The sequence below is a fragment of the Drosophila biarmipes genome, chromosome 4 (genome assembly GCF_025231255.1).
Source record: "Drosophila biarmipes strain raj3 chromosome 4, RU_DBia_V1.1, whole genome shotgun sequence".
Taxonomy (NCBI): domain Eukaryota; kingdom Metazoa; phylum Arthropoda; class Insecta; order Diptera; family Drosophilidae; genus Drosophila; species Drosophila biarmipes.
This window is the reverse complement of record NC_066614.1, coordinates 289,340-301,864: the sequence shown is the minus strand read 5'-3', so window position 1 is coordinate 301,864 and position 12,525 is coordinate 289,340. Positions and strand designations below refer to the sequence as shown.

The 12,525-nt window shown below is 34.2% G+C and overlaps 1 protein-coding gene and 1 long non-coding RNA gene across 13 annotated transcripts in view; one reads left to right on the top strand and one right to left on the bottom strand.

Moving 5' to 3' along the window:
* Positions 1–117: 117 nt before the first annotated feature.
* On the bottom strand, positions 118–1,051 carry LOC127010936 (uncharacterized). Its single transcript, XR_007763868.1, has 2 exons — positions 484–1,051; positions 118–425 (listed from the first exon to the last, which is right to left on the bottom strand). It is a non-coding gene; the product is annotated as an uncharacterized LOC127010936 (long non-coding RNA).
* A 234-nt stretch (positions 1,052–1,285) lies between these two features.
* Positions 1,286–12,525, top strand: part of LOC108024904 (ADP-ribosylation factor-like protein 4A) — a 57,020-nt gene continuing 45,780 nt past the window's right edge. For 4 of the 12 annotated variants that reach the window (XM_050886902.1, XM_050886900.1, XM_050886898.1 and 1 more), the window contains exons 1-4: positions 1,286–1,416; positions 1,470–1,589; positions 1,649–1,746; positions 1,805–1,907. In XM_050886902.1, coding sequence (XP_050742859.1) covers positions 1,351–1,416; positions 1,470–1,589; positions 1,649–1,746; positions 1,805–1,907 — 387 coding nt within the window. In that variant the 5' untranslated portion in view covers positions 1,286–1,350. Of the gene's footprint in view, positions 1,417–1,469; positions 1,590–1,648; positions 1,747–1,804; positions 1,908–4,681; positions 5,746–7,430; positions 7,478–7,543; positions 9,973–10,048; positions 10,206–11,810; positions 12,444–12,525 lie in introns of those variants that run through there. The other 8 variants (XR_007763861.1, XM_017095072.3, XM_044091241.2 and 5 more) reach the window with 8 other exon arrangements.

Below are 12,525 nucleotides of genomic sequence, written 5' to 3'. Positions count from 1 at the left end.
ATCAAAACCGCAACATAACCATGGTAGTGAGCGAGAGGCAAATAGACGGCTAAAGCTTTTCATCGGGTTTGTTTTTTAGGTCGGTACTTATATGTGCTAAGAAAATACTAGTAAAAATACTTGGACATGGACATCACGACGGTCCTTTTTATGCATATAATGTAAGCTCTGGGCAAAAAAATGTTGGTCACGTCCTGCTAATATACCAGTAATACGATCTCTGCCATGCTCTCCATTAGGGGAACACTGGACTTTATCACCACCATCTACTTGGCCGACAATGTGAAGCTGAAGGATGCACTGGATTCTTTAGGGAGGAGGAAATAAGGCCGACCGTTAAGGAATTTTTTGCATTAATGTCATTAAGAAAACTAATACACAGCATCATGGCAATCCAGCTTTCTCTTAACTTTTTTCGCTTCTTCCTATAGGAGCAAACATTTTATGCTACTATTATTATACAATATTACATCAACAACTTACCTATGTAATTTAAGGTAGAGTTCGTCAGAAAGCGCATTACTGGTGGTTTTGCTGAAAAGTTACAGCATGACCGACAGGAAATAAAATTGGGAAGCAAAGTTTACACGGCTTGCTTTTTCTTCAGTTCAATTCCTTCTTGCCTTCTCTTGATTCTCGTTAGGGATTGATCAACGTAGCATTCAACTTATATCCATTCATACATTGTGTATTGTATTTATTTCAAATATTTACTAACTCAAAATGGTCACTTTGTCCATGACAAGCGCAATTTCCTTCTTCTTGTGGTTCAGGTCCCACACTGGGAGACTGTCCGCATTCAAGGAGTATTATTTCGTCGATCTAGACATGTGCGTCTGTGTGTCTGTCACGCTCACATCTTGAAACTTACAAAAGTTTTTTTTGGGGACTTGGTTCTTGCGCATCTCAAATTTTTTTTAGAACGGACCCATCGAAAACGTAAATTTTTATTTACCTTTCACTCTCTTTAATAAGTTATTCCCAGTTCCATCGATGTGGATACTAGGCCTTAACTAGAATCGCCTTCGGGTGGTTTTTGTTTATTTCTTTGAAAATACTTAAGAATATTAAACATCCGACCCTTGTCTGCTCCTAAAGCAGAGTGCATGCATCCATAAAGACCATATAGAAATACGATTTAATAATACAAGATAATGAAACTTATTTTTTTGGCGCGCTAATCACAAAAGCACAAAACAGAATAACTAAAAAAAAAAAGAGATTCAATCTTCTAGTGTAAATGGGACCTAATTTATTTTATCGGTTACTTCATCGCCATCTCTTATGTTATCGAATTACAAGAACATCTTATTGAGCATAAGTAATGTAAAACTTGTATTTACTTACAGAATGGGGGCAACCATGGTAAAACCTCTGGTAAAAAACGGAAATTTTTTAGACGCATTGCCTTCTCAGGTATTTTAACTACTGTTTCCAAACTATAATATAACAAATACTGTTTTTTTAAGGCAACCCTCCATGTAGTAATGTTAGGCTTGGACTCTGCGGGGAAAACCACTGCATTATACAGACTTAAGTTCGATCAGTATTTAAACACGGTGCCGACTATTGGTTTTAATTGCGAAAAAGTTTGTGACTATGAAATCGTTGACTAAACACAAATATACAAAAATCTTATATTTCTTAGGTTCAAGGTACTATTGGTAAGGCTAAAGGAGTTCATTTTCTTGTTTGGGATGTTGGAGGTCAAGAAAAACTAAGACCTCTTTGGAGAAGCTATACACGGTATTATAAAAACATTATTCAAAATCTTGTTACATATGTATCCTTAAATTGGTTTTAGCTGCACCGATGGAATTTTGTTTGTTATCGATTCGGTCGATACGGAACGAATGGAAGAAGCAAAAATGGAGTTGATGCGTACCGCTAAATGTCCTGATAATCAGGTAAGTAAAAACAGAAGCTCACTGCTTAAATGATGTACAGCGTTCTTTAAACTTTGACGCTGTTTAGCAGTGTATTTAAAGGGAATAATTAAAATACCAAGTTATCAAATGAAAAATAAAAGTGTCTAGAACAAGATTTACCTCTTATTGACATTCAAAGTCCATAACCGACTAGGTTAAACATCAAAAAACGGGAAACTAGAATAAAATATACCTTTTTAATATTACCCAGAATATGCGTGAGGCATCCTAGTAATCAAATAGTACATAGTCATCTCAAGGTAGAGCGAGGGAGATGGATATATGCAATAATTGATCACCCGCAACGACGGCGAACTTGCTTTTAAACTTTTAATGGATGGTCCGATTTGGACCATTGCATTGACTCTTTTAGTAATTCTCTAAAAGTGTTTTCGCAAGCAGCGTTTGTTTTCAGCGTTGTCGTTTATGGGCGTCAGAGTGGGCGTGGGATTCTGAAATAAACTGGCGATGTCCCAAAACCTCAAGAATCTGCATGCAAATCCCAACGATCTTACTTACAGATGTATAGATTCCGATATCTTTGCGTTCGTACGGACAGAGATAGATAGATCGACTCGGCTTATGTTGCTGAATACTTTATTAGGTCGGTAACGCTATTTCTTAAGATGCGAGCGACTGTATATATGTAGTTGTAAAGCATACAGATAAATATTATAAGAAGTCTGGGTAGAGATAGGATAACCCATCGGCGACCTATCGATTGGCGTTCTACATAAAGGTTAGGTGTTTGTCAATGGGTTAGGCGTTACAAACACATTAATACCTATCTTTTCAGTTTCAGTTTTCAACATAACTCGCAAATAAATGTTAACCGATTCGTGCGGTCTCAAAATAAGAATTCGTCACTGAGGCTTTGAGTAAAAAGTCCAAGAGTAACCGATTGAATTGCTCGTATACAAATTTGGCTCGCGCTCAGCCGAAGAACAGTTTTTCTGTTTTCACTTGGTCTGCTCATTCTCGGACCGTTTGCTCGCGATCGATTCAAAAGTCTTTTGCGTAGTATGTGTGTACATATGTGAAGTTTCGTGGGTTCTACGCGTGCATCTGGCTTGTAAAAATTGACTATTCATTTTTTAATAAAAATAATTAATATATAAGTTAGAAATTTGAAAAATTCACTTCAGAAAAATTTCAAGAAATTTTTTTTTTTTTAAATTGCATGTACATTTGTTCAGCAAATGGGATGTCCGTTTTTCGCTCGTGACATTTCATGACAATTTTTCGATGACAGCCATGTTACCACGCATGTCTTATCCCTTCCTTATCACACGTGGCAAAAAATTTAAAAATATGTCCTTTGATATGTCACCTAAGAAAGTATAGAATATTTCGTCATCGCGACACCTGAGTCATGGGTGATTTCTTCTATGACTTTATACCATTGCGGACGGTATAAAAATGCAATTGGAAGTTTGCAACGAAGGAAATGTTTCCGACCCCATAAAGTATATATATTCTTGATCAGCGTCACTAGACGAGTCGATCTAGCCCGTCTGTCCGTCCGTCTGTCTGTCCGTTACTACGCAAAGTAGTCTCTCAGTTATGAAGATATCGGGCTGAAACTTTCCCAAAAGTCTTCTTTCTATTGCAGGTTCCATATGAACTATCGGGGAAAAAATTAAAAAAATTATATCTTTGGTGTTTTTTAACATATAAACTTCTAAGCTAGGAATTAACATTTTTTAAATAGTTCTGAATTTTAAATTAAATTATATAAAAAATCGGACGACTATATCATATAGCCGCCATATGAACGATCGGAAAATTAGTGGTAAAATAAAATGAAAAAATTAAATCTTCGTGGTTTTTTAACATACAACCTTCTAAGATTAGAAATAACATTTTTAAATTAGTCCTGAATCTCGAATTCAATTTTATCAAAACTTAGTAACAATTGGAAAATTAGTGTTAAAATAATATGAAATATTATATCTTCGGTTTTTTTAACATTTAATCTTCTAAGCTAGGAAATAAAATTTTTTAATTAGTTCTGAATTTCGAATTAAATTTTGTCAAAATCGGAAGACTATATCATATAGCTGTCATAGGAACGATAGGAAAAATGGTGGCAAAATAATATATAACAAATTGTAGCTTTAGTGCTTTTTGACAAATAACCTTCTTAGCTTGGAAATAACATTTTTTAATTAGTTCTGAATTTACAAACTTCGGCAAGGGTATACAAACTTCGGCTTGCTGAAGTTAACTTCCTTTCTTGTTTTGTTAGTTTATTATCGACGATCTCATACATCTGTCTGAGTCTTGCAAATCTTTGGTCAATGCTTCGGCTGAAGCAGGCATACACCCCTAACGAAAAGTTATAAAGCGAAAGAAAGTGACTTTATACGTAATTAAAAGACTACAATCAAATGTGATTGTGTTTTCGCTTTGTCGTTCTACTCTATTCTTGAGTTTACCGCAAGCCTCTCTAGTGTGTTGTTGTTGGTCGTAACTGCGGTATTATCTTTTTTACTGCAAACATTCGCACGTACGAAAAGCTTATCGCTGACCAAACTGCACGCTGCGTTTTCTACATCTACTCTGTTTATCTACGCGTATATAACTGACGCTTATAACAACAACATACTACATACTGCCTGCTGCATCAAAGCAAGCCTTTTAAATGGCAAAATCACAGCCCACAATTTGTTGCTGGATTTATGACAAATATTTAGGATTAGGATTTTAGGATCTATCTGATTGGTTTGTAAAGGCTGAATCTAATTTTAAAGGTAGAATTCTGCGGTCAGAGGCAGCTGGCGGGCTCAGTGCCGATGCTACTTTGGAACTGTTGCTGCCAATTCTACGTCGTGCGCTGCTGCTCTTGGCTCCCCTTATGATCCAACACTTGGGTCATCACGTTTAACACTCAGCTACAGAACCAGTGCAGTTCAGTTATGTCCCCGTCTCAGCATGGCTTTTTGAAACTGAGTTCAACGTCTACGAATCTCTTGGAATTTACTTCAATCATCAGAAACTCTTTTAAAAACAATTATCCAACTGATGTAATTTTTACAGACTTCAGTAAGGCTTGCGACTCCGTGAACTATCGGTTATTATTGAAAAACTTAATCTTATACTTTTCTAATCACGTTGATTAAGTGGATTTTGACATATTTATCGAACCGGACTCAGAGAGTAGCTTTTAAAAGCTCAACCTCTAACATTGTCCATATCCATGTCGTGTGTTTGGTCACCTCAATATGCAAAGTATCAGAACCTTGTCGCATCGGTATAGAAACAGTTCCTTTTGTTTGCACTACGTGGTTAAAACTGGGAAACCCAACGTAACCTACCATCTTACGCGGACAGACTGCGGCTTCTGAACCTGCCCTCCCTCAAGGATCGTCGGACCTTCCACGGCGTAATGTTCCTTTAGAAACTAATCACTGATCTTGTAAATTCAAGCTACCTTCTCGGTCAAATACAGTTGTCCATTTCTGTAAGTCACTTTCGACGTATCACCTTAAATATTTGTGAAACGAATTTTTATTTACATGATCCATTTGTAGTATAATGAAATGTACTATTTAATATTCACTGAATGCTCTGTATATCTGAATGTAAAAAACATCCCAACCCACCTGTCTATACCCCCGCCCACTTAATGTGAGACGGGTACTTTGTTTATGTTGGCAGATATTTGATGACTTCAATAAAATAAATGAAATGAAAAAAAATTTTGAGTGCCAATTTAATAAGTGAGCATGATAATGACAATACATACACATAGGATCAATTTTGCGGGATGTGAAAACAAGAAGATTGTAAATATTATTAAAAGATTCAGTATGAGTGTGTTTAAAATCAGGTGAGTAGTTTTCATATAATTATTCTAATCTTATAGGAATCAATATATTTGTGTTTTAATGCAATTCTCAAAAACCGCACGTACATACATTTGTATATATATTTAGAATGCAGTTGGTGGTTACATTTACGCAGGAATGTGTATCTTGTGTTACTGCGGTCTTACATACAGGGGTGGTCAAAAGTATTTTTTATTTGCAAAAAAATATTTTCAAAGATCATTTTTCTTATATTTTTTATGATTTTTTGAAGGTAACAATGTCGGAAAAATACGTATTTGTAAACATTTTCAAAAAATCAAAACAAATATAATCAACATTTTTTTTTTAAATCCTTTTTCAAGTTTTATTATTATTGTTTTTTAAGAAACTTTTTTCATCTAAAAATTTTAGTTTTCAAGACAAGGAAAAAAGTTTAAAAAGTAGATTTTCACAAAAATTCGCTCTTTTCAATAAATATCAAATGAGTTAAGAAAAGAATAGTATCATTCAAACGGCATTTAAATTAATTCAATTGATACCAAATGTTAAACGAATCATGTTCAAGTTTCGAGTATATTTTCTTATGTAGGCATATTAGTGCCTGAGTCCTGAAAAGGACTTGGGCCGAGGGAGAGGCGTCCGATGTTCAGGCACCATTTTTGCAGGCATAAGCTACGTCGTATTCGGGTCGTGGGATCTTGGTAAGCCTCTCTCCTCTCCAACATAACAAAAATAAATATTTAAAGTGCCTAAAAAAATAATATTAGAGCGTAAAGGTCGTCAGTCGTTAGTCCACACATATTAATAACAGCCTATAAAAAAAAACTTTTTAGACTGCACGAATAAAAAAAAGAAAAAGACTGCTGCTGTTAAGAATACCAATTCACTTAAACACAAAAAATATATATATGCCTGAGGCACGCGTCGTCCGTAACGCTGGTAGTGAGACTCGTTTTCGCTAATTGTTTATCAGGATCAGCACTACCGATTCACTTGATTTAAATGTATTTCAATGCATTTTTGAATGCTTCCCATGTTTTTTTATTTTATTTGCTTTGCCCACCACTTTTTCGACATATGCTGTCGGTCACTAAGCCTCTGATCGTATGAGAATTTCGAGTACTGCGGCTACAAGCATCCCAGTATGTCGAATGTCGTCCTTGCGGTTGATATTGGCTCCTTTTTTGATTATAATGGGGGCGGTGGTCCGACACATGAAAATCTTTTGAGCTATAGGTATCCTCCTTAAGGGCTGCTGGACCCTGGTGGCTGATCCTGGAGGATAGGACTCCGGGGACGACTGCCCTGGAAAGGTCGCCTTTCCTTGGAGCCGGCGGCTTCCGTCAGCAAGACCCCAGAATGGGTTCTCTCCCATTTTCTAATTGTCTTTTATACCCTAGTACAGCTTTTACTTAGCTGCCAGTTTGGAGCGGATAAAGTAGGTGTTCCCACCTAGGGTTACTATATCTCGGTATCCAATATCTTTGGAGTCAACGGGTGGCTGTTGCACTTTGCCAGCTACCGGAATATGGTTACCAGTAGGTCGATCGTGGCCGTTGTTCTAGCCACGCGACACCAGTGAAAATACTTTTGACCACCCTTGTATACACTGCACATATAAATGTATATAATATGTAAGCACTGACGATGACATCGCTTGTTATTTTGTAATTCATTTTTTTTATTCAAGTTTTTTGTTTGTGGACACAACGGATTTGGACGAAAATGCGGATTTGAGTAAGTAGATATTACAAATTATATAATAATATTAAAAAAAATAGTACTAAGACGTCTTTCTTTCAGACTCCAAGGATTGTCTAAGCTTAGAGCAAATATTATTACTTTAATTTAATAAAGATCCTTTTATCAAATAAAAATTGAAAACAAATGTGTTTTTTTCATTTTTGGTCGTAAGATTAAAAATATATTCGTGTCATGTTGATACTAAAGTCCTATCAATTTGACCCAAAAAACGACCTTCTTATACCCCGAATCCGTTTTAAATTACTGCTAAATAGTGTCCATATGACCACATATTCTTACTAAAAATGCCAATACGTGGTTTTTTTTTGTCACCAAAAGGGTCAAAAAGATATTTTGGAAAAAATATGAAAATGACACTAAAATTGTGTGAATTAGATGTTCTTCGTATCAGATATTTTTTGACACTTTTTTGAGTGCTGAAATGTGTACATTGTTAAATGTTGTATATAGAAATTTTATTTATAATTTAGAGTTACCTCTATAATTGTTTGCTTCCACATTGCTACCCTTTTTGTGTAGAGGAATTATAAACGATTTCTTCCACATATTGGGAAATTGTGAAGATTCTTAAGATAAGGTAAATAATTTAAGGGGCTTGAGAATAAGGCTATGATAAATTAGTTAGAACAAACCGAAAGAATTTAACTTTAAAACGATTTAAATTTTGTATAACAAAGAGTTATGCACGGCAAAACTAGACCGAGCACAAGATTGAGAACCAGTATCCCTTTCAATGAGTGTAAACTCTTTATTTATTATTTGAGACTGACAGATAGTAAAAGGGAACAGAAGAATTGGAGAACGAACTTACTATAGAAAATATTTTTTGCATCATTCTTATTTCTGGATCTCGAGTGCAGGATGATATGGACCTTTGGGTTGAGTAAGAGGTGCTTCTTTCGACACAAACACGCAGTCCGAAATAGTTACAAAAAACAGGTCTAGTAAACGGCAAAGTTTTATTCCAATAACTTTAAATTTGAGGGACTAAATAAATAAAGTATATATATCCTTGATTAGCATCACTAGACGAGTCGATTTAGACATGTCTGCCGTCCGCCTGTATGCCGTTTCTACGCAAACTAATCTCTAAGTTTTAAAGCTATTGGGCTGAAACTTTACTTCTTTTGCAAGTAGTATATAATACATAAGAATAATCGGAAAAAAACAATTTTAAAAAATTATAACTTTTGTGTTATTTAACATGTAACCCCATAGGCTTGGAAATAACATTTTTTAATTAGTTCTGAATGTCGAATTTTATTTTATCAAAATCGGACGACTATATCATATAGTTGCCACAGAGACGATCAGAAAATCTGTGGGAAAATAACATAAAATGAATTAAAGCTTCGGTGTTCTCGACATATTATCCTATACTATTGGGAATATCATTTTTTGTATTTTTAAGAATTTAGAATTTAATTTGTTACAAATAGGACCACTCCAACGTGTAGCTGTCAAAGAAACGATCAGACAAACAATGAAATAATTAATAAATTTTTTTTTTTTATATTACTGAAGCTGACAACAATACTTTAAAACGTAATATGGTGTTACTTTCATTAATCATAACTGCTAGGGTATACAAACTTCGGATTGCTGAAGATTACTTTCTTTTTTGGAATAGTTATAATTTTTTAAAATTGGAAAAAACAGCGTATGCTTGATTAATACTTTAAAACCTCTTCTTTCAAAATACCTTTTTTTGACGACACCTATTATTTAATTTCTTAAAAATAAAAACAAGTTAAATTAAAAAAAAACATAGGTTTTGAGCCAAATCTTCCTACCTCTGGAAATAGGGCTAGGCACTTTCTCTACTAGCAGCTTACTGTATCTCATCCTCAGCTCTGTAGCTCATCCTCAGCACAGTTCTTATATCGCCTGACGGCACCGTAATAACAACAGTTATCCTTGTCGCGACACGGTCGTCCTGTCATAAAAGCGTTCCAGCCACGGCGGTACCCAGAAGGGTCCACTTTGGTTAGACATAAACAATGTGTTTGCTGAAAAGCAAATATAACGGTTATTACTTTGACGTTTTATAACATAGATTTACTCTTGAAAATATCAATATTATAATATTTCAGAATTTCGAAAACAAATTTTCAAAAATCGGACGACATTGTGTTATAGCTGTCATCATAACAAACGCATAATAAGATTAAAAATAATATAAATCCCGTTTTTTCCTTTACATGTACTTTAATAAATTAAAATGTAATTAGTTTTTAGTTTTCTAAAAATCGGAAAGCTCTTGACCTACAATGCTCTCAATGAGAACAAAGCCGAATTTAGTTTCTCGGTATTTGGTTAAGTACACGACAACCTTAATTATTTTATAAAAAGGTTTTCAAAAAATGTGCATCCTATAATCTCTTTCAGGAAGCAGAGGGAGCTGCAAGGCGGAGATAGAGATGGAAATATTTGGAAATAAAAAGGGTTGACATAAGCAAGCACAAAAAGTTTTTTTCCTACGAAGGCATTTTTAATTCATTAAATTATTATTTATGCCTTATTATATAACAGCTTCTTTCGCAGCGCAAGTTTGGATGCCATGAACATTAACTTTAAACTGGGCACGTTTGGATTAGTGGTCGGACAGACAGACGCCTCATAGTCACCAAAGTGTTAAAAAATTACACAAAATACTTAATGCTGTTTTTAATATAATGGGCGAAATTAAACGGTTACATTATAATTGTTGAAGATATATATTTTCTAAATTTCACCTAAATTGGTTTGGGTGCAATTTGCGATATAACTGAAACACAGATTTACCAATCAAATTTTTTATGAAAACGTCTTTTAAAAAACGTATCCATTTAAAATATTTTTGATTGCTCTGTAATAAGTTAAAAGATTAGTCTTTGTTTTTGCAAAAGAGATTATCGGTTAATAAAAGCGTTTGGTGTCTAGATTAATAAAAAATCGTTTTTGGAACAGTTTGTTATAAATTGGGAAGCGTCAATAAATCTCGGCAATGTTTGCATTTATAAAAATCTAATTAAAGGAATATAAATAGTGTCTATCAATGCATTTGGTGACTTTGATGATAGATGTATATATATATATTTAGTAGATCGTGTATTCGTCACAGAAAATTATATCAGAGCTTTTGTTTGTTCGAAAGTGCGATCGTCACTATATTTACTTCATTATTCCTGTTTGATTTCAGAACTTTTTGTTTTATATTTAAACAAATCATGTTAAAAAGGCATTCACATTTCAAAATACCTTTCTAAACACATGTAGCTGTAACAGTTCGTTGTTACTGGTGTACAAAATGTAGCTTTTTATACCTGTTTTCACGCCAAACTATGAAGTTTTCCCCAAAGTGCTAGAAGTAAAGTTTCTTCTATTAAGCTATTTAAGATGATCTAAAATTTTTAGTTTCTTCAAGTAGGGTGTAAGTGTCAGATGATCTGAACTGGTAAATGTTAATATTTTCGTTGTTAATTATTTAGAAATGGTTTTTTATACAAGAACGTGTCGTATGTCATAAGTTGAGGAATCTCAAGGGCTCTGCACTTCAAAATTAAAGGTGAAATCGTTAGAGCCGTTTTGAGAAATCAGAAAAAAGACAAAAAAATATATATATAAAAAAAAGCGTTGAACCATAATTTTAAACGGTGGTATTAGGACAAATCGTGTTTAAAAGGCGTACATAGTATTTCGAAATACCTTTCTAAGAACGTATATATATATATATATATAAATATATATATATATATATATATTGAGCTGTTTAACATCGTCTAGAATTTTCAAAACTCTAAAATAACCTTTTGGGACAAACTGACAAGTAAAATAAAATTTTAATTTTCAGAGGACCGCGAAAATCTTATTTTGCGTATTACTTTTGACAAAGCACCCGCTTTTGAGGTGTCATTCGGCGCGTATTTTAATTGAGAAAACAACTAGGTGGATAGCCGGGGGTAATTGTCCCCACCAGCCCCAAAAGACCAAATTTCAAGTTTAACCTTTTACCACTTTTGTCGAAACCAATAAAATTTTTTAAAAGTCTTGGTATGCAATTCTTTTAGCTTTTGCAATACATTCCGATTTAGGTATGACTCGAAACAATCGGATTACTCTAAATTTTTATTTCTTCCCCAAAGGTGCGCGTCGTCACTACGTGGACTGCCGTCCATAGTGATATTCATAAACATACGGCTAAATTGAGTGGGCGGTTCAGTCTTTTATGTACATACATATAAAGAAAGTAAACCACTAAAACGAAGTTAATATAAAATAAAAACTATAACAAAACGAAATGCTTTATTTTTTATGTTTTTCAAAGGGTGTTCCAGTGCTGATATTAGCAAATAAGCAAGATCTTCCAAACGCGTGTGGTGCAATGGAGCTGGAAAAACTTTTAGGACTGAACGAGCTTTATAACCCAGTGCCGAACATATCGATGCTAACTTGTTCCGACTCTTCTTCCACCATCAATTTAATCGGATGTAGCAAGTCAAACCAAAGTATTACAGAAACCTCGTTAACAGAGCAAAGATCAAATCACCTGCATTCATCAATGATTCACATTAAACCTGCTCCTGAAAGTGACGAACAAAGGACTACGTTAAGTGGAGAGGCGTTGTCTACATTCATATATCCGCATTCTGGCAAAGGTTCTGATGTGAAGGACCAAAAAAATTCGCGTGATGGTAAAAACTGTTTTCATAACAAAAAACATAACAGGACCTTTTCCAACTCGATGCACTTTAGGGGGTGGTATATACAACCGACCTGTGCGATAACTGGCGAGGGACTTCAAGAAGGCCTAGAAGCTCTTTATGATATGATTTTGAAACGCCGGAAACTTAATAAATCTCATAAGAAAAAACTGTAGCTTTACTAATAGAATGTGCCTGTTCAGTGTTTTTAAATTTTCTTTATTTAGCACAATTACATAAATAAATAAAAAAGCGCATTTTATTGAAGTTTTATTCGACTGTAATTACCAACTGAAAATAATTTAATTTTATTAATTTATTTTATAATTATAATAAAAA